Genomic DNA, 27638 nt, shown 5'->3' on the forward strand with positions numbered 1-27638 from the left:
GACCATGAAATGGTAGAATTCTCCATTCTTGGTGAAGTAAGGAGGGGGGGCAGCAAAACCGCAACCATGGTCTTCTGGAGGGCGGACTTTGGCCTGTCCAGGACACTGGTTGAGAGAGTCCCTTGGGAGACGGTCCTGAAGGGCAAAGGGGTCCAGGAAGGCTGGACGTTCTTCAAGGAGGAAGTCTTAAAGGCACAGGAGCAGGCTGTCCCTGTACGCCGTAAGAAGCATGGGTGAGGAAGACGACCGGCCTGGCTGAATGGGGAGCTTTTGCTGGGACTCAGGAAAAAAAGGAGAGTTTACCGCTTGTGGAAGAAGGGGCAGGAGACTCAAGAAGAGTACAGGGATCTCGTTAGGTCATGCAGAGAGGAAATGAGAAAGGCAAAAGCCCAGCTAGAACGCAATCTGGCCGCTGTCGTTAGAGACAACAAAAAAAGTTTTTACAAATATATTAATGACAAGAAGAGAGCCAAGGAGAATCTCCATCCTTTATTGGATGCAAGGGGGAACATTGTCACCGAGGATGAGGAAAAGGCTGAGGTACTCAATGCCTTCTTTGCCTCAGTCTTTAACAGTCAGACCAGTTATCCTCAGGGTACTCGGCCCCCTGAGCTGGAAGGCAGGGACGGCAAGCAGGATGAACCCCCCATAATCCAGGAGGAAGCAGTCAACGACCTGCTACGCCACCTGGACGCTCACAAGTCTATGGGGCCGGATGGGATCCACCCGAGAGTGCTGAGGGAGCTGGCGGAGGTGCTCGCCAAGCCGCTCTCCATCATGTATCAGCAGTCCTGGTTAACGGGGGAGGTCCCGGACGACTGGAGGGTTGCCAATGTGACGCCCATCTACAAGAAGGGCCAGAAGGAGGATCCGGGGAACTACAGGCCTGTCAGCCTGACCTTGGTGCCGGGGAAGATTATGGAGCGGTTCATCTTGAGGGCGCTCACAAGGCATGAGCGGGACAACCAGGGGATCAGGCCCAGCCAGCACGGATTCATGAGAGGCAGGTCCTGCTTGACCAACCTGATCTCCTTCTATGACCAGGTGACCCGCCTAGTGGATGAGGGAAAGGCTGTGGATGTGGTCTACCTGGACTTCAGGAAGGCCTTTGACACTGTCTCCCACAGCATTCTCCTCGAGAAGCTGGCGGCTCACGGCTTAGACAGGTGTACTCTGCGCTGGGTAAAAGACTGGCTGGACAGCTGAGCCCAGAGAGTTGTGGTGAATGGAGTTCCATCCAGTTGGCGGCCGGTCACGAGCGGTGTTCCCCAGGGCTCAGTTTTGGGGCCGGTCTTGTTCAATATCTATATCAATGATCTGGATGAAGGGATTGAGTGCACCCTCAGGAAGTTTGCAGACGACACCAAGTTGGGCGGGAGTGTTGATCTGCTCGAGGGTCGGAAGGCTCTGCAGAGGGACCTGGACAGGCTGGATCGATGGGCCGAGGCCAACTGTATGAGGTTCAACAAGGCCAAGTGCCGGGTCCTGCACTTTGGCCACAGCAACCCCATGCAGCGCTACAGGCTTGGGGAAGAGTGGCTGGAAAGCTGCCTGTCGGAAAAGGACCTGGGGGTGCTGGTCGACAGCCGGCTGAACATGAGCCGGCAGTGTGCCCAGGTGGCCAAGAAGGCCAATGGCATCCTGGCCTGTATCAGAAATCGTGTGGCCAGCAGGAGCAGGGAAGTGATCGTGCCCCTGTACTCGGCACTGGTGAGGCCGCACCTCGAATACTGTGTTCAGTTTTGGGCCCTCACTACAAGAAGGACATTGAAGTGCTGGAGCGTGTCCAGAGAAGGGCAACGAGGCTGGTGAGGGGTCTGGAGAACAAGTCTTCTGAGGAGCGGCTGAGGGAACTGGGGTTGTTTAGCCTGGAGAAGAGGAGGCTGAGGGGAGACCTCATCGCTCTCTACAACTCCCTGAAAGGAGGTTGTAGTGAGGTGGGTGTCGGTCTCTTCTCCCAAGTAACAAGCGATAGGACGAGAGGAAATGGCCTCAACTTGCGCCAGGGGAGGTTTAGATTGGACGTGAGGAAAAATTTCCTCACTGAAAGGGTTGTGAAGCACTGGAACAGGCTGCCCAGGGAAGTGGTGGAGTCCCCATCCCTGGAGGTATTTAAAAGACGTGTAGATGAGGCGCTTAAGGACATGGTTTAGTGGGCCTGGTGGTGTTGGGTTGACGGTTGGACTCGATGATCTTAGAGGTCTTTTCCAACCTTAATGATTCTATGAGATATAAGCAGTGGTGTTTAAAAAATACTTTTATAATCTATTTCTCAGTTAATATGTATGCATTACTTCTCTTACAACAGGAAATTATTTAGGTTTATTACTGTAATTAACACTGAAATGAATTCTTGTTTTCACAATTTTTACTCTTCACACTTAATTGAGTACATCTGCTGTATGACAAAAAAAATAATATAATACTGTTAATGTTTAGGAAGTATAATGAGATTCCTACACAGTCATTTGTACTGAAATTAACTACAGTAACAGACATTATGGAATTCAACACTAAATTCACTAATATTGAATACATACAGCATTTATGATAATTTAAGAGCGAAAGTGATCAAACTTGTATTCAGTGGTTGTTAGTGTAGAAACAAAACAGAAAAGCAACAAAACAGAAAAACATGAGGCAGAAGTGGGTGTTTGTGAGTATTCCAGCGGCACTAGTTGTGCTGCATCATGCAAGTACCTGTCTTCAAGGTCCTATTGAGAAAAAAAAAAACTAAAGAAATAATTTAATACCCAAATTCATAACTTAGGAGCCGCATCAAAAAATTAGGGCGATTCACCAGGCTGTTGATACATGTTGATATATGGCTTGCTGAGGCAAATGTAAAACTTCTGAAGTGCACTCGCATAAAAACAAACTTGTAGAACAGTCACGGTCCTAGGCATGAGGCTAAATATCCATCTGGACTACACATCACTAACGTTTGTTCATGGACTTGCTAATAAGGTGGAAATTGTATTTTCCTCCAAGCTTGTCCAATGATCTTGTAGTAAATATGCAGATGTACCAGGTTCGTTAAGACACCCGTTTGTAATCATTGGTGGTAAATTAAAACGGCTTCGGTATCGAAGGGCTGTGTCAGTATGAACCGTGCGAGTCCCAGCCTCCTCAGGGTCCCGGGGCAGGGATGAGGCTGCTCCCGGCCCGCGCGGCGGAGAGGGGCACGGAGACTTCACCTCAGTGGAGCCTCGGGTCAGCCGCGGCTTGGGCGGTGACCGGAGGGGCATCCCCCTTGCCTCCCTGCTCCCGAGCCCTGTCCCGCCGGGATCCCAGCCCTTAACGGCCCGCGGGGGGCGGAGGCGGAGGCTGCCCCGCGGGCACGGCTGAGGAGACCAGGCAGCGCGAGCGCGCGCCCGACGGCAGGACGCGACGCCGCGACCGCGCAGGCGCCGCCCGACGGTCCGCGGCTCAGCCGTGCGGCGGCGCGTGCGCTCCCTCCCTGCCCTCGCGCCCCGCCCTCTCCCCCTCCCTGCCCTCGCGCCCCGCCCTCTCCCCCTCCCTGCCCTCGCGCTCTCTGTGCGACGGCGCGGAGGAAGAAGCCGCCGTGTCGGGCGCGGCAGATTCGCCATAACCCGCCGGCCGGCTTGTCCCGCCCCCGCCGATTAAAATAATATTTTCTTTACCGAACTGGGGGGCCCGCGGGGCCTCGGCGCCGCCCGCCTGAGCCCGGCCCGCTGGCGCGGAAGTGATTTCGGTTTTTCCCTTCCCCCCCCCTCCCCTTTTCTTTTTAAACCGGGGCGCGCCGCTTGGCTGTCGGTCAGCTGCCCCGCTGCCCCCCCGCCCCTTCCCCGCCGCGGTTATGGAGGCTGCGGCTGCAGGTGAGCGGGGCTGTGCGGTGTGGTGCGGGGCCGGCCGCAAGTGGCGGGCCGGGCAGGGCGGGGGAGCGCGCACGGATCCTCTTGGAGCGGGGCCGGCGCTGGCTGGAGGGGGGGGGAGAAAGTAGTTCCGGCGGGCGTTTGTTGTCACGTCTCCGTCCGCACGAGAACTAGTTCCCTCACAGGCGGGCCGGCTGCTGCTCCCCCCGCCCCGACCGTCGTCGCGCCTTCGCTGGCGGCAAAGGGGGTGGTGGTGAGGGGCAGCGGCTGTCAGCCGCCCTGGGGGTTTGTGGAGCTGCCTCACCTGGGGAGCCGGGGCCTAGGCCGGGGGGCGCCCCACGGCGGGGTTGAGGAGGGCCGCGGGCCGCCGTGTGCCTGTGGGGAGGCGCCGGGGCTGCCCCAGCGCGGTCTCCCTGCGGAGGAGGCTGCCGTGGCCCGCCGGGCCGAGCGGGTCCCTCCGCCGTCAGGGGGCTCCGGGTGGTGCCTGGGAGGGCGCCGGGGGGCTGGGGCAGCCCGAGCGGGGGAGCCCCGGCTGCCTGTCCCGTCGCTCCTCTTCAGGAGCGTGTCGGGGAACACCTGGAAAAGAGCAGCTGTCGGGCTGCCTGCTGTTTGTATTGGCCTCATGCACATCTGGATTTAAAACACGCTTCCCTTTGATGGCTTGTGTAGTTTTAGCTTAAGAGCCTCAGAGTTCAGCTGCAGAAGGGAGGTAACAAGTTAAAGTTAGACGCTTCCACAGCACTGTCATCTCAGTCCTTTATGTGCCTTATATTGGCCTGACTTCCATGGGGATGACACATGTAGGTAAAATTACGCAGACATGATAGCCATAGTAATACTGTGTACATGCTTTCTGCGTTTCACAATCCCTGTGTGTTCGTGGCAGTACAAGTTTGTGAAGTGATGTTGCAATAATTTGGTGCTAGTTAATTACCCTGTATGCTCAAATTTGGCTTTCGGTTGTCATTCCCTGAGATGACATTTTAATTTTTAGAATCCTAAGTTATTTCTATCTGTCTTGTGGAGTATTTGCAGACAATTAGTTTACAACTCAAAGAGGATTTTATGCCAAAGAGAACATCACTATCGGGAGAAAACTTGTGTCTAAATAGCTGAATATCTAACGTGCTGTGTTACTTAAGTACTGTTGTAAAAGCATTCCAGGACTGCTTTATATTCTCTGATCCAACTTTAGGTGAGAAATTAATTCTCTTACTACTAGTACTACTACTGCTGCTAATAAATCCATATTTATTCAAGCACGTTTGTCTTAATGAAGAGTGTTCTGAGGGTAGTTGAAGCCAGAACTGTCACAAGTGTCCAGTATGTTCGATGTTGCAACTGCAGAACTGTATCTGACTGCAGATGCATTTCTGTCAAGTGTGCTTCCAAAAATCAGGTTCAGAACATTTCAACCAGGGCATCCTGATGCCAATGTTCGTGCTTATTCTTTTGAGAGGTGCCCAGTGTTTTCGGTATCTCTGGTAGCATGGCTTAGGTTACGATACTGTCTGACGGTGTGTTTTAGTGGTAACTTCAACAGTGTTGCACTTAGCCACATGAGGGCGATCTTGGAACATTAAAAAACCCAGTGTTTTACTGTAAGTGTATATAATAAGGTGCTTTTTTTTTAATGATGGAAAGATACTTTGTTTAGAGGTTTGATAAACTGATTATTCTAAACTGCTGCAGATAAATTAGTTTCGTAGTTATTAGAACATCCTTTTTCATCCAGTTCTGAATTTTGTATATTCTAGCCAGGATAAGTGTGTGTTACGTATGTTTTTATGTGCTTTTATTAGCTAAATTTCAGCAGTTTTAAACACAAGTTTCTTTTGACAAATCTAGTAACAGACTAGTTAAATACAGCATGCTTGGTTGTGGTGAGAGTGTGAGGACGTGCCTCAGACGAAGAAGAGAGATAAGAGCCTTGTGCCCTTTTCCTGTTGGGGCAGCTGTTTCATCATGTGGCATGAGGCAGGCTCTGGTTTTTGGTAGTATCTTAGACAACTAACTCTGAAGCAAGTCAATGTAACCTGGATACTTAGACTTCCAATAACCCAGGTTAACCATCTAAAATTGGTCTACCGAAAAGCAGAACTCTAGCCCATTACTAGTCTGTTTCTCTACCTTTGTATTGGAGATAAGGATGTCTTTATGTCAAATATTTGGAGATTTTCAGAGTTGCTGTGTTACATTGGTGAAATATTTGAATGCTGTAGTAACTGAGCTGTGTTAGAGTCTACATTGTGTAGTGCTATTGTGATTTAGAAGAAATCTAAGAAAGCATAAATAATCTGGATCTTAATTTTGTGGCTGCCTGACACATCGTCTCTCTAACAGTCACTCATGAGGGATGTCTAAATAGAGAAGTGTAAGAACAGGGCAAGTGCACAGTGATATTTGTCCAGAATACTCTCGTAGGCCTTCTGATGGCCTTGCTGAGCCCTGAACAGTGTCTTTCCACTTACTAGTTCTTGATGGCCTTCCCTTCCAATAATTTTAACTCCAAGTGGATGTGATCTTGCAGTTATACGAAGAACTGCCTCCTTTCATGTTCTCTGCTTCTTCTAGTGCAGGGAAGGATCAACTGGGAAGAGCAGACAGTAACTTCAGAGGGATCATTTGCTGGTCATCTCCCCCATGTCACATGTGATTTCATAGTTTTTCATTCTACTCTTTGCCTTTTCTCCACCCCTCAGCTCCATCCTTCCCAGGCTGGAAAACTCTAATTTAAATGCTTCTCGTATGGAACTGTGCTGTGTTGTTGATTGTCCTTATCTTTGTACCTTTTAAGAATTATTTTTAAATTGTTACCGTTATTTTTTTAGTTTTTTAGTTTTTCAAGTTAGAGGAACAATATCCAAAGATGTAAGCCCAGTATGGACTTCTGCAGCAGTAATCTTCTTTTCTGTTTTTTATAGGTCTACATGTTATAGGACCATCTTTTTTATAGAACTGTCTATTGTAACTGTAAGGTTTTGGTTTTGAGTAGTGCAGTTCTTAGCTTTGTTTTGAGGCTGTCTTTAAAGTGTTTGCCGGAATTGAGAGGTCTCATAGAAAACCTCTCCAACCCCTTATAGAGCGGCACCAAATTAAAAACCTTGTTTTGCTACGGGCTCACCTTCTTTGAAGGGTCTTTTCATACACAGATTACTTTTTACTGCACAGGCTTTCAGGCAGGCCTGTTACTGTTGAATTGTTTTTTAAAAAAATGCTGCATTCTGCTTTTTATTTTTCAAGTTGATAAAATTATCCTTATTGACCTGCCTTGCTGTGTTTTTACTTTTAATTTGTCACAATTTCCAATCTTTTTTTGTTTTCCTCGGTGGACAAAACTTTAACTTTTATAAAGATGTTTTCTTCTACTAAAGCTTCCTTTCACTGCTATTTAGCTGTGCTAGATATTTTCCCTCCCCTTTCTAAAATCTTCTTTGATGATTAGCATCAAATATGATGCTTTTAAATAGTCTTCATGCTGCTTTCAAGGATTTAACTCCTCTTGAAGCCTTTTTAGTCCTTTTTGTGGTTTGTTTTTGTTTTGTTAAAGATTATCTTTATATAGTTCACATTGTTGATGTTAAACACAAACATTTGGCTCTTTATCACCCTTTTAAAGGATTTTTGAGTGCTGCTTTAATCACGGTCACAGAGTGTGTCGCTTTGAATTCAGTCCTGTGTTTTACTTCTGATAAAGTCAAGAACTGTTTCTCCTCATGTGGTTTCCCTGACTGCTTGCTGGGTGAAGCAGTCATTAATGGTGTCTGAACATTTAGTCTTGGCATCCTGTCCTGACCTGATATTTAACCAATCTGCATAAGGGTAATTGAAGCCTACAATATATTGTTGTTTCTGTCTTTGTAACCTCTTTTATCCCCTTCAGTGTGTCACAGTCATTCCTGCCATTGTGGTCAGACTGTTGCTAATGTAGTCCTAACGCTGTGCTTTTCTGTACAAAGTGAGTATTTCAGTCCGCAGGGATTCTGTTACCTTGTTAAAAAAGCCCGTTAATCAGATTTGACCCTAAGCTGCTTCTAACAGATGGCATTGCTTCACAAACAATACATCCTACGATAATTTGAGGTGGTAGTGTCCCACTGGCATTACAGCAATATTTTTCAGAAACTTGTTTGAATGCATGTCTGTCAATAATCCTCGTCGCAGCTAGGCATTCTGGTTTTGACACCTTATTAGGCTTCTTGTATGTAGATTTATCTTTATAAAAGCAACTACAAAGAAATGGAAAGCAAACCCAACAATTTGTTTCAACTGTTCTTCGTTGTTTCCTGTTAAAATTTTACTAACTTCTGTGTCATCCTTCATTTGAAAATAGTCTTCACCACTGCAAGGTGAATCACCTTGATCTTTGTGGTCTTTTGCATTTGCCACCTACCCTTCAGTCTTTAATTTAAAAACATTTTCATAATCTCTTAAATTTTGGGTTGGATGAAGCCCGTTGCTCCTCTATGTTTTTCAACTTGTAACGTTCCCTTAGGTATATATGAAACTATCAACTTAGTTCTGCTCGCAACAGCACCGTCATGCATTCATGTCTCAAGCACCTTAACTAGTGCTTTTTTTCCCCCTGCTTTTATTTCCTCTGTCGTAGTGTATTTGTATTGTGTAGATTTTTAAATGCAGTTTATTTCTTAATCAGAAACATTCATAAACTTCAGTGTAATTTAATCTTACATACTGTGTACCTTTCTGTAATATCTGAGAGCCTCTATAGATGTAGTTTACCTTGTAAACTAAGCTTGTGGCCTTGTTGGAAAAAATGTTGAATGTATATGATTAGGTTTTCCATAAAACCATCATATTAAGTGGTATTGATTTTAGTATCATCTTTTAGTTTTTGCAGGAATACATCCTATATCAACATTGCCCTACCTTTCTTTCTTAATGTTAAAATAAAAAATGTTTGTGGCATTTAAATAATGATAATTAAGTTGTCCTGATTTTCCTTGGCAGCTAAAAGTGAGAACAGACGTGGTCCGGTGCTCCTTTTCCTTGACTGGACGTATTCTGTGTTGCAGGTTTTGTCTCAGTAGTCAACCTGTGCTGGTGAATTAAAAAATAGTTGCTTACTATTCAGAATAGTTCAAATTCAGATGAAGGAAGCCCTGAAATAGCTTTCTATTCTCTCTGGCCTGCTGCTTTTAGTACAGTTAATTTGTTAGCTTTGAACATGGGATACTTGCGATGCTGCTGTTCTAATGGTAGCAAATAGTGGCAGGTTTTATATACCCTTTTTTTTTTAAACACTTAATGAAGATAATACTTTTGATTTGGAGATATGCCGTAATCCTGCCTATTAATTTCTTGATTAATCAAAATAGAGAAAATAGCAGGAAACAAATACTGTTTTTTTTTCTTTTTTGCACTATCAAATGAAGAGAAATAAAATTAGTTTATACCAGCGTCTTTATTAAAATGATAACTAAAATGTTATAAGGTTGAGGAAGAGGTCTAGGGAATAAATCTATGCCTAAATATAGCCTTCTGAGGTTGAAGTGTATGTAATCAAAACTTACATTCATTTAAAGAGCCTTTTTTTGTAAGATAGAAAAATGCAGCTGACGGTTATGTACATTTTACTGAAATTATGAAATAGTACTGATTACTTGAAGGTATTAAAAACGCATAATCATACATTTCACAGTATTTTAAAAAATATTTTGATTTCTTTTTTTAAACAGAATAAAGTAGATTTTAAGTAAAAAACCTAACAACAAAAAAGTGTCCCTCCAGTTAAGTAATAAAAATCAGAGCTACATTATAACCTGTTTTTGAAAATGTCATGTATTTGAAATAGCATTGAAAATGAAAAAAATCTCTAATGCATACAGAGGAATAAGATCTGATGTCTAAGAAAAATATTTTTCATGTATTTGACATTAGTATAGGATATCATAACTCATTGTACTGTATGTGCCAATTCTTTCCTGTTCAGTTCAAATAATTTTTTTGCTGAGGAATAATGTTGCTTGTATTAAACACAAATTACTGGCTTTTTACCTGTTGCTCTCATATTAACTGTTATCTCATGGTTTCAATACTTCTACCTAAAGAAGCTGTCAAGGAAAAGTCTTGTTTATTCTTCTTAGACACTTCAATATCTTACATGCTCAGCACTTGTGTATGAAGAGTTCTTTAATAAAAACAATAGTTTTATTGGAAGAATTGTGCCCACTTTTTATTGCACTTGAGATTTTAACAGAAATCCTTGTATTTTCTCAGTAATTCTCACATTAGCCTATTATTACATTGTTTGGTATTACAATGGAAAATTTAACTCCATTGAATAAAGACAGCTTGTAGGTAATAGAGCTGTGATCTAATAATTGCAGATTTCAAGATAACATAGTGCAGGGGGAGAGCAGTGGCAGAACAGTGAGGAAGTCAGGTACTGAAGTAACATAAATCTCTTTTTACAAGCTTGTTGGACAGTGATGCAGTGCTATGCTTTGCTGGTAGATGAAACTACAATTTGTTTCTGATTGTATTGTAACGTTTGTGTTAGCTAGTAGTAGACATTGTTAAAGTGTTAGATATTGGGAGTTTTTATAAGCATAAGTAATTATTTTAGGAGTATTTTGAAATTAGTGCAGGATTTTAGGCAGTTATCTCTCACTATAGTCCAGTGCTGAGATATATTTAGGTGGGACCGCAGGATTTGTTTTTCCTTGGTCCTCAAGCATAGCTGTTTTTATAGGTATGGGCTTGCAGATTTGAGAGTAGCACACCTTAAGGAAGTAAAACTTGTTGGAGAAAGATCAGAAACAACATTCTGGGGGGTATCCTGGGGGAGTCCCTGTCGCAGGCTGATGGACGTGGCTGCTGCTTTCCCACTTGCAGACTCAGCCAGCGGCAGAGCTGAGTATGTATTCCTGAGACATACTCTGCACACACCAAACAAACGAGACACCAACATGGGAGGCACTGCCTTCAACAGCACCTACGTACAGGACTCACGTAAAATATAAGTAGAGACAGCCAAGTCCTCCTCTTCGGCTGGTAGAGATTGAAGTTCACTGGTGAAGGCACACACAGAGCACTCTCTAGATTCACAAGCACACGCATGTTCACGGATCCCCCGGGTACTGGCGTGGCCCCTCTGTCCATCCAATATGACACCCACACACCAGGTTTGGGGAAGATGCAGACGCTTGTCCGTGCCCCACCCAGCAGCTGGCACCAGGCACACGGGCTGTGACCAGTGGTCCCACTCCAGCTGCTGGTGCTGAGCCCCTTACTCACTTCACTCACCCCAGCCCCCCAGTAGCTGTGCCTGGGACACGCAGTGGTCCCATCCCAGTGGCTGGAAGTGGGGATGGTGAATGGGGGTTGTGGTCAGCTCGTAACACGTTGTCTCTGCCGCTCCTTCTTCCTCACGCTCTTCCCCTGCTCCAGCATGGGGTCTCTCCCACGGGAGACAGTTTCTCACAAGCTGTTCCAGTGTGGGTCCTTTCCACAGGGTACGGTCCTTCAGGAATGGACTGCTCCAGCGTGGGTCCCCCATGGGACCACAGGTCCTGCCAGAAAACCTGCTTCTGCATGGGCTCCCCTCCACGGGCCGCGGCCTCTGCCAGGAGCCTGCTCCTGCGTGGGCTCCTCTCTGCGTGTTGCAGCTTCCTTCAGGGCACATCCACCTGCTCCGGCATGGGGTCCTCCATGGGCTGCAGGTGGATATCTGCTCCACCGTTAACCTCCATGGGCTGCACGGGGACAGCCTGCCTCACCATGGTCTTCACCACGGGCTGCAGGGGGAATCTCTGCTCCGGTGCTTGGAGCACCTCCTCTGCCTCCTTCTTCACTGACCTTGGTGTCTGCAGAGTTGTTTCTTTCACATGTTCTCACTCCTTTCTCACAGCTGCTGCACAACGTATTTTACCCTTTCTTAAATATGTTGTCACAGAGACACTACCAACATCACTGATGGACTCAGCTTTGGGCAGTGGTGGGGCTGTCTTGGAGCCCGCTGGAACTGGCTCTGTCTGACATGGGGGCAGCTCCTGGTGTCTTCTCACAGGAGCCACCCCTGCAGCCTCCCCTCCGCTACCAAAACCTTGTCATGTAAACCAAATACACATAGTCCCACAGATGCTCCTAAAGTATCCCAGACCTTCTTGTTTCCCTTTTCTTACCAGTGACAAAGTCCAGGTGGCCGTCTCCAAAGCTGTGCCTGCAGTTTCTTGGTGTCCCATCAATTAGTAACTGGAGAGTTTTGGTCCTTGGCATTCTCTGTTACCTCTTGTCTGCCAGGTTTGTGTCTGTGTATTCTTGTTCATCATTTATCCCGTTAACTTATTGACCTCCTTTGCATTGAAAATATTGTTAATCAGATAGCCCTAATGAAGCAGACTCTCACCTTCCACATTCCCTTATAAATGATAAGACTAAAATCTTATTTAAGAAGTTGATGTTTCTCATCTCATTCTTGGCTCACTACATTCTGTTTCCTGGCTGTACCCTTGGATGCACAACAGAAGAAAGACTTTCATACAATTATTTTTAAGAGCTTTCATACAGAGAGTGTTAAAAAAACAAAACAAACTTTTCACCTAATAATTGAATTTGCAACAAGTGCTGCGTGCTATGGCATGACTTACTCCCGAGTCGGAAAACCTTAGTGGCGAAGAGTAAGCGGTCCTGCGGACCTGCGCATCAGGTGAAGCGATGGAACGTCGGGGCTGCTGTGTGCTCCCCGCTGCACCGCTCCCTGTGCGCTCTTGCCGAGCTGCCCAGTGAACTGGAGCAGGGAGTTGAGTGACCCACAGCAAACTGGAAACGGGGCCAGACACTGGAGAAGGAGTCGGTGGTGTGGAACTGGGAGAAGGAGAATAGACCCGAGGACGTGATTCTGAGCTGAAGGCATGCATTTGTGTTTCTAATAATTCTAGCAGGTTCCATAAAGAACCTACCACCACCACCAGGCCTTTCTTTGCAAACCTTGATGTGCTTGTAGATAGGAAGATAGAAGCAAAGGGAGTTTAGGTTTGAGCATGTGAGGAACCATGTCTGTGGCTAAGTACATGGAGATCCTCTAGCTGTTTTGCTGGGGTAGAAAATGGCAAATCAGTGGCTTAAATTGTGTCTTTACAGGAAGAAGTACTGCTGGAAGAGAGACATGGTGGTTTTCTCTGTGGTGTAACTGGGTGTTAACCCTGGAAATAAAGATAGAGTTTCTTACTTAATCTGAGTTAATACCTGAATCTTCTGGCAGGATTCAGTAAGGCAGTGTCTGGTAGCCGTACGGTATAATATGCCCGACGAAGACTGTGGTAGCTTTAGATCTGACCTGTCTAAATCTTGTGAAACCTGGAAGCTATGTTTACCTTTAAGATTTTAAGCTAAAACCAAGTACTGTTGGATTCCAACCAGGCCTCAACAGAGAGGGGCAAAGTTCTTGTAGCTGCAAGAAAAAGGGAGGTTGGAAACAGAAGTACAAGTTAGCATGAGTAGCTATGTTGAAAGCTTGGAAGTGTGTAGTAAGGAACAGGGAGAGAGAAGAGAGAGTCTGGTAGAAAGCATGGCATAAGAGATGCAGGAGACAGAAAGGGAAAAGTTAAAAATGCATGATAGGAAGTGGGGGGGGGGAGGGAAGAACTGGAAACAAACACTAGTATAACTTAAGAGGTAAAGGAGTTACTAAACTGAGAATAAAGATTATATTACATATGCTGAAGGTGGGAGGAAATCTTTTAGATTTAATGTACTTTATTCTTTTTTCACTTTCACCATTAGCATTACTAATTGTCTGTAATACAATCACAAATACCTGATTGTCATTAAAAAAAATAAAGGGAAAAACCCAACAAGAGAAAGTCCTAATATAAGAATAACATACGAGATTTTTAATTGCAGAAAGTTCTTGTTAAGGATTTGATGGTGATGAGGCAGCAAGGTTTGTTTCAGCTCTGTTGTAAGTTTAGAAGTAAATAAGCAGTTGTTCATATTCAGAACTTGATTGCTGTGTATTGTAGGAAGGTTGACCAGGTGCATAAGTATGCGTACCATCAACTTCGTTATTCCACAGGCCGATAGATATCCGGTGAATTTTTATTTTTGTATTTAACTATGGAGTTCTAGTTCCTTTTAACAGCTGCAGAACTTCAAAGTCAATTACAGAAGTTTTCAACTATTGCCTGCACTGAAAAGGGTGGTGAAAAGTTTTGGATACAGTAGAATGATTTATGGCATATAAATACAGATTTGTTTCCTTGCTCTGTGTTTCTTGTGATAATAGTTACTTAAAACAATACCCAACCCGTAGCTTGCCTTTTATGCAAAATTAAAGTTTTTGATTAGTTAAAATTAACTCTGGACTAGGTTTTGTCATACAATGATTGAAAGTATATATGGCAATAATGTATTACCTGATTCCCTTAAATACTGTTAATTTCAGTGATTTTTCTAATATAAGTGCTTCTTTCTGCCCCTTTCTCTCCTCCCACTCCAACTTTAAAGTGAAACAGGACACGTACTGTTTTATACTTCATGAAAGGGAATGGGAATAAGGGAACCCGCTTCCTAGTCTTCAATTTTCTATTTGTCTTTAGTAATCCATTTGTTGATCTCCCTTTGCTGTATACGTGCTCGGTATAAAGAAAAAAAATTGACTAATTAAGAAATACCCTGAGATCTTTCGAAGAATTAAAAAAAAAAAAAAAAAAAAATCGAAATAGCTTCACTTACATTATAGCTTAATTTGCCACTTCTCCATTTTAGAAGAAAATAACTGGTATTATTTATTTCAGTGTACACTTAGCACAGTTTATATGGGCAAACTGAAGACAATGAATTAACACAAAGCATGTTTAGTGAATGGAATGTTCCAAATTGGTTTTGGCTGAAATTCCTGTTGTTTGTTTACCTGCATACTTGATTACTCTTCCTTTCTTTCTCTGCATATTTAATTGCTGTCTAATTAATTGCTCTGTTGATTTCCTACATAATTAATTATTCACTAATTAATCATTGATTCCCTGCATAGTTAATTAACTTATTGCTTATTTGATTTTTACACTTAATTGACTATAATTCGTTGCTGTATTGCTACACCACCTAATTGGCAACTGGTTAATCAGTTATTGTTTACTTACTCCTAATCTAGTTGTTTAGGCCTGTGACCAGCACGGTTTATCCTCTGCTTTATGATCTCCTTTTCCAGTCATTCTTCCTAAAATAATTTATTTACTCAGTTTTGTTTCCACCTCTGAGCAAAGCACGTGCATCTTCCGCGTATTCTCCTGATGCTTTCTGCACCTTCACTAACACTCACACTGTTCTCTGCCACCTGGTCTGTTCACTTCTGGTTTTGTTCCAGCTTTACTTCTGTGTGATGGTTTCCCGTGGTTTTGTTACTTCGTGTGAATCCAGAATGCTTCTTGAAAAGAGTTTAAACTAGGGTTTGTGTAATCAGGCACTTTAAACAACCAAACAGACTTTCTCTTCTGCCCCTCTCCAAGTCTTCACCAGGAAGAGTGAGAGATAAAGCAGCATTACAGCTGTTGAAGGAGGAGACAGGAGACACAAAGCAGTGAGCCTGAACTTCTAGGGAAAACAGCTAGCAGGTCAGGAAGCAGAAACAGTGGCAAATAAAACACCAAAATAGAAGTGTCAGCTAAATCATGGAGTTTCAATGCTCGATGTTAGTTAAACCTCTTGGTAAATGCTCATAGGTTTTGTAGGGTGAATCTTAAATGTGCATTTACATTTAGAGAGAACAGTCGTCATCTGCTGGGTCAATAACAGGCTTCATTCACTTTTTTATAAAAATAAAAGAATAATACTAACTAGAGCAGAACTAGTTCAAAGGGACTGATTCAAAGGAACATTTCCATTATAAACATACTGCAATCAAAATAGAAATGCATGTGTGCTCAAGACAGCAGAATGCCTGAGAAGGAACCCTACTGAGCTCCTAAGAACACGTTGAGTGTATTTTACATTTTACATAGCTGCTTGTGTGTGTAATATAGAGTATATTTCAAACAACAGGAACAGTATTTGAGTTGTTTTTCAGAGATGTTTTAAAAGAGATGAAGGCATACTCTGCCTTTTAGTTTTGAGGTAGTTGTATTGTTTCTGAAGATGAGGATGCTTTTGTTATAGTTTCAGGTGCAAATAACTGTAAAAGAGAGCCAGCTCTGCTGTTCTTAACATTCAGAACACCTTAAAGATGGATTTTTCTTGAGTGGGGTGAACCATATAATTAGTGTGTCATGAAGGGAGGGGAATAATGTTGAATAGGGGTGGTGATCTTTGCTTGGGATTGTTTTGAAAACAGGTCCCAAAATGCAGTTTCCCTGTTCTCTTCCCCTCAGATTCATCCCAAAGTTCACTAAATATCACACTATTTCTGTACTTACCTGGCTAATCTGTGGTTTGGTTTGTACCTCAAATAACATTGGTTGTTCCAGTTTGATTTCAGTGAGCGCATGTCCCTAATTGTCCTTAGGGAGGAGGAGGGGAGAGGAGCAATTGAAACCAATCTCTGGGCCAGGAGTTTATATATGTAGCTGAAGAACAAGTGTGCTGTTAAAATGGTTCTTGGTTGTTGTTAGCTTTCATTGGACACTGAAGGGAGTGGGGACTGTTGGAAAAAATCAAACCATTACAACAAATGACAGCAGTTTTAGAAAGCAAATAAAGTCCTCTGAATTAACTCTCTGCCAAAAGTTTGTGAGCTTTTTTTTAGCAGGATTTTTCTGAATTGTTAACTTTATATTAACCCTTCTTTATTGTTATTTTCTCTCTTGTGGCTTTGCTTTCACATCACACCTCTAGTACCTATGAATTAAAAAAAACCCACAAAGTTTTGCCTAAAAAGTTCTGTAAAATTTCTGTTTAAAGCATTGACCTAGGAAAGTTTTAATGACATTCTTCATTTGCTGCTGTTTCAAAAGTTTTTAGTTTGTTGGGGGTTTTTTTTGAATCAACAGGAATTTTTCATAGAACTTGTATGTCAAAGCGTATGAAATACAAGATGTTTTTGTTAATGTCAAATGTTAATATTGCCTCTGAGGCTGATATGATGTGTTTTGTTTTGAGAGCAAAACTTTTTTTCCCCTTCTTAATTTTTCCTTCTATTCCTGTCCATTTTTCTCCATGTAGATGGGTCAAGATGAAGTCTGATTTTTTTTTTTTTTCAAATATTGGCATAAAAGAAGAAAAACTTTGTGTTTGTACAGCTCCGAAGTGAATGGCTAGAAGGAGAAAGGAAGATGATGTGATTGCATAGCTGTGACTGTCATATGATACAACATTTTGTGGTCTACAGCGCTGTAGATGTTTTGACCTTCCTCCCCACTTTTTCATTAGTGGCAGAGCCACACCTACGGATAATGACCCCTGAAACCAAGCACTTAACACTTTTAACTCACGGTGTATGCTCATGATAACGTGCTAAGGCAAAAATGACATATCAAAGCATACATTTATTATGAAATATATTTATTTTCTAACAAATGTTACTATAGTGAAGGAAAAGCTTCCTTTTATCTTTTATGGTATTTAATTCTTTCTAACCTTCTTTTGTTTCCAGCACTTACACAGCTAATTAGAGCATTAGACTTGTTTAGGTGAGTTAAGTAGAAAGGTTAGGTACGTGTAGGAAAGAACAGCGAGGTCTATGAACATAAATTAGTATTTGGGGCCCAGCTTCTCTGTATTTCAGAGCTGCTTTGTAAAGGATAAAATGTTCTGCATTTATACCAATATGATACACATCCAACCTGGACAATGACTTAATGTCTTACATAATTTTATCAGATGTTTAGAAAAATATGAAATTGTAATGTTGTCTGAGGCTGGAAGGGAAAAAAAGGTCCTAATCTATCCTGCTTCCTTTTGGGTCTGGTTACTTCTAAGATTTGAGCCAGAAGAAATTTTTTGCCCTGTGAGGATCTGGGTAGAAGTTTAACCACTTCTTCAATTAATTAATTTTGGGATTTATTATGAATGTCTTAATTTAACGGTGTAGCATTCTTCGTTTCAGCTTGTTACTGTCTGTTAAGTGTATTAAGTTAACTGATAGTTACTGTGTTAATTGAACCGAAATCTCAATAACTAGTGGTAATATAAATAAAAATTTGGGAATATTAACTCCTCTTTTTAAACTTATTTTTCAGGGATCAATTCCATCTTCATGTGCAAGCTTTGTAACTTATTTTCACCAAATCAATCAGAACTATTGTCTCATGTCTCTGAGAAGCATACAGAAGAAGGGACCAATGCAGATGACATCATTATTCCGCTCCAACCTCTAACAGTACCCACAAACATAAACAAAGATGGAGAAGGTACATTCATAAATTGAGAGGAATGTAATTTTCATACAGTAATTTATTTTTTTCATAAAACCTGTGGTATGGTGATTCTGCATTGTGTATAGAAGGATTTACATAGCTTGTTTCTATAATGGTCACTGTATGTTGCCAACCTGAATTTCATTCAGTGCAGAGTATATGGGAGGACAGATGTGGATGAACTCAGCATGTGACAGAGGATGATGACATTAATTTTAAATGTCAAGTATAGCAAAGTCTGCTTCCTACAGCTTTAATTTGAAGCTGTGTAATAGGAGTGGGAAGATTGTGTAATAGCCGTGGAAAGGAACCAGGACACCATGGGTGGGGGTCTTGAGGCTTAGGAATGGTGGTGCCCTTTGAATTGTCTAACTTGTTCCTTGTTGTGTTTCAGATAATATTAATAGTTCTATTCCAAAAAGGAAATGGCATGATTCATAATTTATAACTGTGCCTTGATATTGGCACTAGTAAATAAAGCAATCTGGTAGTCAAAGGTTGAGTTAGTTATACAGAACAACTTTACTCTGCAGTGGAAGAAGTTACATTCATTCCATTTTTAACTGATTATAGTTGCAATCCCTCGTAATGTTAGCAGTGGGTTCAAAATAAGTCAGACTTCGTAATTATATCTTCTTTTAGACCCTTACTGAGCAATGGATTTATATTGTTGGCAAACCTCTTACTTAACACAACTACTAGGATTTTCCAGTCTTTATGATTTCTGGATTTTAAGAAGTAAGTGCTTATGAATAAAAACCACTCTAATATCATATCTAAAAGAATTTTTTTATCATTAACATATGCATGTGATATTTCTTAATTTATTTACCAGAAGTAATTCAATAGTTATATTAACTTCATCAACATAAGAAGATATTTCTAATAATGGTCATATAGTATTCAACTATAGCTGCTATCTCACCAGATGGTTGGTGAGGAAAAATTGCACCAGATTATTAGTTCACACAATGCCTAAAATTAACAGTGTGCAGAAGAAGATGAATAAATATCAGATCTACATCAAGTTTCAAAATGCCATTCTAATTTTATTTTAATTGTACAGAGTTGATTTCTCAGGCACGCAGAATGCATCTTCCTTTTTTAAATCTTTGTTTCCTTTTAGCCCTTCATTAAACTATTTCTGAGCACAATGAGACTGGTACTTTGTAACGTATTCCTTTTAGTAAAAAGACTTTTATGTAAACTCCTTTTTGCATTTATGTCAGGGACTGTCTGCACTTTCTGTATTGTATGTTGTTAAGCATGCATTGTACATTTATGAGAACGGTATGTAATCACTGTTATGATCTGAAGCAGCAGAAATGACACATGCAGCTTTCAAGAAGGTAACTTTGCAAATCTAATTATATAAAATATAATATTCATATGTTAAGTTATGTATTCGTAAGTTACCTTTTTCATTATTCTTGGTAAATACTTCTCGTCATCTGGTATGATCATATGATGCCACCTTTTTCAGATTGTGTAGCCCAACTCTTTGCCATCTGCTGTCATTATGAATGGCAAGGAAAATTACTTTCACATAGATTTCAACTCGTATTATAGACATACTCTAATATTTCTTCTTTTCCATCACACAGACTGATTGGAGAAGAGGGTATTCTGTTCTGAAGTCCTGTTTAATTATTTCCTGTGTTCTGTTTAAAAAAAACAGGGTATTTCACAGTTGAATATAGGAATTTGAAGAGTTTTTCTTAAAAGGCATCAATTTTTTCCCTTCTGTTATGGAATCTGCAGCAGATAAAACTTTAAAGGTTTATAACGTATAATTTTTTTTCAGTGGACCCTTCTTTGCAGTAATTCAGTATTGTCACTAAAAGGAGAAGTGATTGATGAATGACAGTCTAGAAATTGCAACTTCCTTTTAGTACTCGTTGGCTGATAAATGAACATCTTTTTGTCCTTTGAAAGCATAGTTTCTCTTCCAAGTATTGGTAAACGCTGTAGCTACTCCAGAATTGGTATAGATGAGTGAATGCCGAGTTGTTAATGGAGCTCTGTGTTCTGCCTGAGTAATAAATTAATGATTTTATAAGTACTGTGAACAAGTAAAATGCTAGGTAAGTAATATGTGTTTATTACTCTAATGTTATTTTATTGGCAATGCTCTCTGCTGAATTTTATTTAGTCATGGCACTTTGCCATAGTTAGGTCATGATATATTTAGAGTTGATTTGTCCTAACAATTTCGGTAGGATGATGTTAGAATTTTTTTATCAAGTGGAACCAAGGGTACTGGGCAGATCATAGAATCACAGAATAGAATCATAGAATGGTTTGGGTTGGAAGGGACCTTTAAAGGTCATCTAGTCCAACCCCCCCGCAATGAGCAGGAACATCTTCAGGTACATCAGGTTGCTCAGAGCCCTGTCCAACCTGATGTTTCCAGGGATGGGGCACCTACCACCTTTCTAAGAGATCTCTAAGAGATGTTGCTGTTACACAAATTATGCATAGGTCACATTTTGTTGAGCGCTGGAGTGTGGCATCTTTGTTTGGGAAATGACAGGTGTTTACTGGTTAACTGTAGTCACTCATACTCCACTTTTGCATAGGGTTTCCTTTAATAACTTTTCATAATGAACTCCATCTCCTTCAAAGTGCTTGTCAAAACTCTCTTCTTTTTTTGCTTCTACTTAGTCAGATTGGTAATGGTTTGAGGGACAGCATGGATGGCCCTAGCTTCATCTGTTAATAATAATATTCCCTGATGGATCATTGTTTGTTTTAGGCCATATCTGCATGATGGGATACATGCTCTCTGCAGCACAGTCTCCAGGCCTGATCTATTGATTATGAAACCTGGAAGAAAGTTAGAATCTGGGTATCATAATTTTCTCCAAGAAAGGGATTGTATTTTCCATTATCGTAATGTTCTCCAAGAAGTTTAACTCATTAAGGTCACTTTAAAATGTGGCATATGCATCAGCCTCATCATTACTTGAATACAGGATGCAACTAGAGCATGCATTAAGGTGTGGGGGATAAGAGGTGTTCCTAGGTGCTGTGATATATATACACATAACGATAACAATATAAGGCTGTGGATGAGATTTATTTGCACATATTTGTATGACACCTTGTGCAAAAGATTGCTATACTGATGTTTGAGGAAGGATTCATGTTGCATAATGCATCTAGCTGTTAAAATTTGTTCAGGATGTTTAACACTTGCACAAGTGTTTTGTGACTTCTGACAAACCTTTTGTTTGAATCATGCTACAGCTAACAGTGTGGTGACTGGGTTGAGCTACTCACTTACACAGGTTTGGAGGAAAAGGGCCATTTGATAGGGATCACTTACATCTCCTGCTCTTCCAGAGTCAGAGATATTTGCCCCATTATAACATTAAAATGGTTTATTGAAGATCTTTTGTACATGTGTAACTTTAATTACACATGTAATTGAGTTAAGGCTGAGGGGTAGAAAACCAGAGGAGAAAAATCTATGAAACACTTACAGTGTATAGTCTTATCAATGTATTGCATTTTCCTGTACATGATAAAGTAACTTTGGAAAATCCTACCCTTAAAGGGTGTTGTCCTTTAGTGAATCAGTTTTGGTAAAGCTTGGTTTTAAGGCAAACACTGTACTGAGGATCATTAAGCCCAGCAGAATCCATAGTGCTGGTGTGCCATGATCTACATCATCTACAGTCTAATCTATGAAGAGTTAAAAATGCTCAACAGTGAAGTTACTGTTATTTTAATTTTGTTTACTTTTATTCAACTTTATTTATTTAAAAAATAAGCTTTAAAAAATGTTGTCTAGGAGCTGGTGCTCTGGCGGTCTGGTTGTGGACCTCTATTTTTATATAGCATGATCCCAGACAAGTAATTCATGGGAACTATCACAGACCTCAGTAGAATTTGACTGAGATAGATATATGTGTTTGTGTGTGTGTGTGTATATATATATATATATATATTTTGCTTAGCTACACTTCAAGGGATTAATTAAATAGAATTCTGCTGTATAATAACATGAAGGCCTCCTAAATGGAAATGTTCTGTGCTACTCATGTTTTGAACATTTTTGAGACAATTGATTATTAAATGGACTGATTTAGAGAAGCTTACGTGAATACTTCCTATGAAGGAACAGTATAAAAATAGGCTTATATAGTTTATTTCATTATTCTCTTTCTGAAGTACCTTTTTTATGTCTTTGCATACATAATTATATAGCATAGCACAGAATATCTTCCCAGAATATTGCCATTGCGCATCCAGTACCAGTCAATTTAAAGATGGCTTTCAGTGAGTCTGTGATGAGTGTAAAATCCCCAGAAACAACTAAGGTGTTCATGGGGAAACAGGATCTTACTTTTAAAATCTTTTTAATGACCAATTTACAACTTCTACTTCTAACTAATCATCTTTGAAATAAGCGTTTGTTTTTTTTTTTAATATACTACTTTATTTTTAATAGTAAAGCAAATTCTTTTTTCTAGGCAAGCGATGACGTTTCTGATAGACTTGGTTATGTGCTAACAGATGAATGACAATGTACTACTACTATTCAGTTACTGTGTTTTCTTAATCTTAGGTGGTGCTTTGAACTGTGATTAGTACAATGCAGCGTGAACGCCTAGCTGGTGGCAAGCTGGGTAGAGAGAGACAGCTGGAATTTATGGTCATGTGCATTGTTAAAAACTTAATTCTGGCATTGCTAATTCAAAGTAGATTGAGATATGTTTTGTCCTGGAAAGAGGAAAACAAGGAGCAAGGAAATGAAATGACTGTCATAAGCCTCAGAAGTTCTGGTGATGTATCAGTTGCCCATATGAGTCCTGTTCCTGTGTATGTTGCTACACAGCGCTTGCCACCAAGCCTTTTTAAATGTTTGAGAACTGCTGTAAATTCTCCTGATACAGTTATACAACGATATAAAAGAGTGCTTGCAGTGTAATTTCTGTAAAACTGTGGCACTTTGACATCTGCTGATCTCAGTAACACGTTACTGCTTTGCAGCTAGCAGAAATGCCAACAAATACCGTTTCTTAAAAATAAGTTTGTGTGAAGCTAACCTTTCTTTAAGCTTTAGGGATAGAGGCTCTCGAACTTCATTTAATATTCCTATTTTTCAAAGATCGGATGGATATTAGCTAATTAGCTGTGGAATTTAATTATAGCTTCTTTTTAACTTTAACTTTCTTTTCTAGACCTTCTTGTAGTGAAGAGGAAAAGGGGCAGACCAAAAGGGTCTACTAAGAAGTTCTGTGTGGATGAAGATGTGGCAGAAAATAACCCTATTCCAAGCGAAGAAACTCCGCCTGGGACAGAGGAAGGATCGGAACTGGCTGAAGTCTCACCAGGCAGCTTGGAATGTAGGAAATGCAATCGGAAGTTCTCCAACACACGTCAGCTGAGGAAACATATCTGCATTATTGTTTTAAATGAAGGAGAGGAAGAAGGAGATGGAGGTAAGAAAATATCCAACAAAAATGCATGAAGCATGTTGCAAAACAGTGTGTTTCCATGCTTTAACCTGATTGGTAACAAATCGTAATCCCCAGTGTTAATTTTAAATAGAATTGAATTGTCTGTTTCTTTTAAAGTAAAAAGCATGTTGAAGCAAAACTGAGAATAAAGTTAGAGAAGGTATTTTTATTTTTTCTTAAAAAGGTCAAAATGCTTATTGCACTAATGATTGTCTTAAACTCCCTGAAATGCTTCTTTTGCATAAGCAACTGTTCTGTTTCTCACAAAGAGGAGTACAGTTTTCCAGTGAGAAGTGGTATGGGCCACACAAGTAAGTATCACACGTAGGTGAGGAAGGATGATCCTGTAGAGGTGTCTCTGTTAGGTAACCTGGGAAACCTGAATTCTGTCCTGTTCTTTTGATAGATTTAAAGACTGCTTTTCTGGATGGCTTGTTCTACTGTATAAAAAATAATGCCAAACTCCCCTCTTCTATTTTACAAAACTTTATGTGAATGACTGCCTTTGGAGTATGACAGTTCATTGTTTAAATTTAGCTGGAAGATTGATTTGAATATATTCAGCCTCTCGAAGTTTTAGACTAGAATAGATTTTTCAATTGGAAGGGACCTACAACAATCATCTAGTTCAACTGCACTTCAGGGCTGACCAAACGTTAAAGCATATTATTAATGGCATTGTCCAAATGCCTCTTAAACACTGACAGGCTTGGGGCATTGACCACCCCTCTGGGAAGCCTGTTTAAAAAGACAACAGTGAATATTCATTTAGAATAGAATAGAAGAGAGCAGAACAGAACAGTTGGAAGGGACCTACAACGATCACCTAGTCCAACTGCCTATTTAACTTTGCTCAAAGGTGAATGTCACATGCATACAAAGTAATACATTTGTCCAAGTTATGTGAGTTTTGTGTTTGTGTTAAAATTGTTTTTGCTTTTGCTATAATTGCTTAGCATGATATCCTGTTAATTCTACTTGTAGACAAAACTTGCCATTGATTTTTCTCCAGTTTTCTATTACCCTTTTGTGTCCAGTCTGTCATTATGGTACACAACTAGTATGACTATTTTACTTTCAGTGGGATGTAGAATTTAACTTCTGTGGCAAAGAATAATTAAAATGGGCTTAGAATATGTTGACAGCACAGAAACTCTTGCTTTGATAAAGTACCTTGTTATTTTTTTACTATCATCAGTGGTAGGATTTTTCAACTGTGTATAGTGACCTTCACTCCAGCTGTCTCACCTCTGACATCACAAGTGTCCATGACCTTTGCTGTTTGTATGTGCTGGGTATGATGTTAACATCTGCGTTATTTTGGCAGTTGCCTTGTCTAATGTCCTTTTAAAATAAAATCTCAGATCAGAGTATAAACTCAAATTAACTGTTCTTGACCTGTTAGCTCATTAGAGCTCCTAAATCTTATCTAGAGCTGTTTTGCTACAACACACTGGCAGATTTTTCAAAGTAAATTGCTCAGCCTTTTCCTTCTTTAAAAAGAAAACAGCCGCAATTTTGGGCAAATGGAACATTTTTTATTTATTCTCTGGGAAAAGCGAAGCAATCAAGTGAAATAAGTCATTCTTGAGCAGCAAATAACAAGGGCTTCCAGTTGTGGGTGACTAGGGCAGCTAGAACATCTCCAGCCCAAAGCTTCCTACCTTGACTGCAAACTGTGAAGGTATTGGGGGCTGTTTTTATCCCTGAAGGGATAATTCTTCCTTGGAATACATCTGGGAAATTCAGTCTTCAGTTGTCTACTGATTACTGTCCCATCACAGGAAAACTTTTCACTTCTGGCTTTACCATATGAACTGCTTTGGGACAACTTTTCAATTTCTGAATATGTAGTTAAAAGTGGCATGTGTATTATTATTATCCTTTAAGAAAATGTGATTACACTGAGTAGCTCAAAACTTTCTGAGGAGTGGACAAGAACGATATGGTCTATGCCTAGGTTTGTTTGTTATACTTGGGTTGCTTTACCAGCTCAGAAATCATGAACTGTTGAAATTTAAGCTGTTCTGTTGTTATCAGACTCAAATTTCATTATGAAGAAAGTTTTGAGCATGATGGATGAACCTTCTAAATGTGAACAAAAAAGTCTAAAATTGAAACGGTAAGCAAATAATGAAATTGTAAATGTACTTTTAATCTGCTCATGTAATTTCATGAGGACCTGCTCATAATTTAAAAATAAAAATACTTGGACAAATGCACCAAGATTCTTAGTTGTCAAAGTTGTTGACAGTCCCTGAACTAGAGGTTTCACCCGTATCATTGGCAACTGAAAGCTGTTAAACCCTTAATTTATCTAAGTGGGTTACAAAGCTGTCTGGTTTCTAGTTTTCAGTATGTTCTGTGTTAATGAGTTTAAGAGCATTATTACCTAGTTTGTGAAATAGTGGTACTTTTGATTGTTTCTTAAACCTGATGCTGCTCATTTCATTGGGTGCCATCTTGCTCTGTAACTCTGAGAAATGGTGAATAATAATGCTGTATTAACCTCTTGCACAAGGTTCATAATTTAGAAATCTTCATATTTGCATTAAGATTATTCTTATCCTGTATGAGTCTTAAGTAACAGACTAACTAGACAATATGGAAGTTGCTTATGCATCTGGTCAGTCTTATCATTCTTCTCAGCAACTCTGCTGTAACTGTTTTAAGATGGAGGACCAGAACTACAAGTGGTGTTCAAGACACAAGAGCATCTCTGGTTTATACCATGGCATAATTTTTTTATTTTTCTTTTCGGTTCTACTCTTTTCTTGATGATTCCTCAGATTATGTTTGCTTTTCTGACTACTGCTGAGTATTGAACTTACGTTTTCAGGGAACTATTTAGACAGACAACCAGATCTTTCCTGTGTTGTAAGAGTCAATTTAGAGCCCATTGTTTTATCAGTAAAGGTTTTTTCTTTATGTGCTTTGCTTTGCATTTATTGTCACTGTAGGTGGGAGTCTACTCCATAGTAGCACCTGTCTGCATATATGTGTTTATACACAAGGTTTTCTAAGCTTTAATTATGCTCGGCAAAGATCAAGTCAGTACTTTAGGGGAGCCTGTGGAGCGACACAGGGTTAGGTGAATTGCTCGTAGGCTCCATTGACTGTATTAACTAGAGCTCTGTCTATAATGGCAATTTAAACATGTAGCTTGTAGGTGCCTTAATCTGGTTTAATTCCAGGTTATTCTGTCACCAGTTACTGATTATTGAGAGATCTTTCTGTAGCTTCGTTGTGATCAGATGGTGTTGAATCTAAATGTATCATACACAGATAGTGGTGTAGCTGTCTCAGCACATAGTACTGCAAGTATTACACCAGGTATTTATTTTGTGTGTGTGTTTTTGTGTGTGTATAATGCTCAACAAATATTTCAGTTACTTGAGCAGACGTGGTTGATACCAACATTTTCTAGAGTAAACTATCCCTGAGACAAAAACTGCTTGAAGTCACACTTATTTTGGTGTATATGAGAAAAGGAGTACTGAAACTTCTAATTTGATGAGATTTGTCCTTTGCTGAAGTTCTTAGAGCTAGATGGATAATTTTACTGAGAGTCTTTGAACATTCCAGAGTTACAATATCTTTTTTCTCATTTCAGACATAGTAGTTCAGAGTAGATGGCTAAAAAATCATAAGGAGCTTTGACTGCAAGTTCTTCTCCCTTAGTATTTGATCTCTTACCTAGTACATATGAGGTGGTTTTTTCCCCCTTTTCATCCATGTCTTTCCAACTTGAAATTACTTCTGTCTGTTTTTCTAATGCTTCTGTGATTTTTCTGTAGTATTTTTTTACTACTGTCTCATGTTTTTAATTTTTTTGCAAAGTTTAGCACCGTATGGACATCTGATTAATAATCAAGTATGTTTTCACTTTGAACTGCGTCTGGCTGGGATGGAGTTAATTTTCTTCTTAGCAGCTCCCATAATGCGGTGTTTTAGATTTGTAACCAAAATAACGCTGATAACACACTAATGTTTTAGCTATTGCTAAAATATGCTAAACATAT

At 40.6% G+C, this 27638-nt stretch overlaps 1 protein-coding gene across 2 annotated transcripts in view; it reads left to right on the forward strand.

Moving 5' to 3' along the window:
- The window catches only part of ZFAT (zinc finger and AT-hook domain containing), a 125575-nt gene that overhangs the window by 20957 nt on the left and 76980 nt on the right, over window positions 1–27638 (forward strand). Inside the window, exons 1-3 of one of the 2 annotated variants that reach the window (XM_076329054.1) lie at window positions 3551–3839; window positions 17972–18142; window positions 23338–23598. In XM_076329054.1, the coding sequence (XP_076185169.1) occupies window positions 3821–3839; window positions 17972–18142; window positions 23338–23598 (451 nt within the window). In that variant the 5' untranslated portion in view covers window positions 3551–3820. Of the gene's footprint in view, window positions 1–3550; window positions 3840–17971; window positions 18143–23337; window positions 23599–27638 lie in introns of those variants that run through there. The other variant, XM_076329056.1, reaches the window with a different exon arrangement.

The sequence above is a fragment of the Aptenodytes patagonicus genome, chromosome 2, assembly GCF_965638725.1.
Source record: "Aptenodytes patagonicus chromosome 2, bAptPat1.pri.cur, whole genome shotgun sequence".
In the NCBI taxonomy this organism is placed as follows: Eukaryota; Metazoa; Chordata; class Aves; order Sphenisciformes; family Spheniscidae; genus Aptenodytes; species Aptenodytes patagonicus.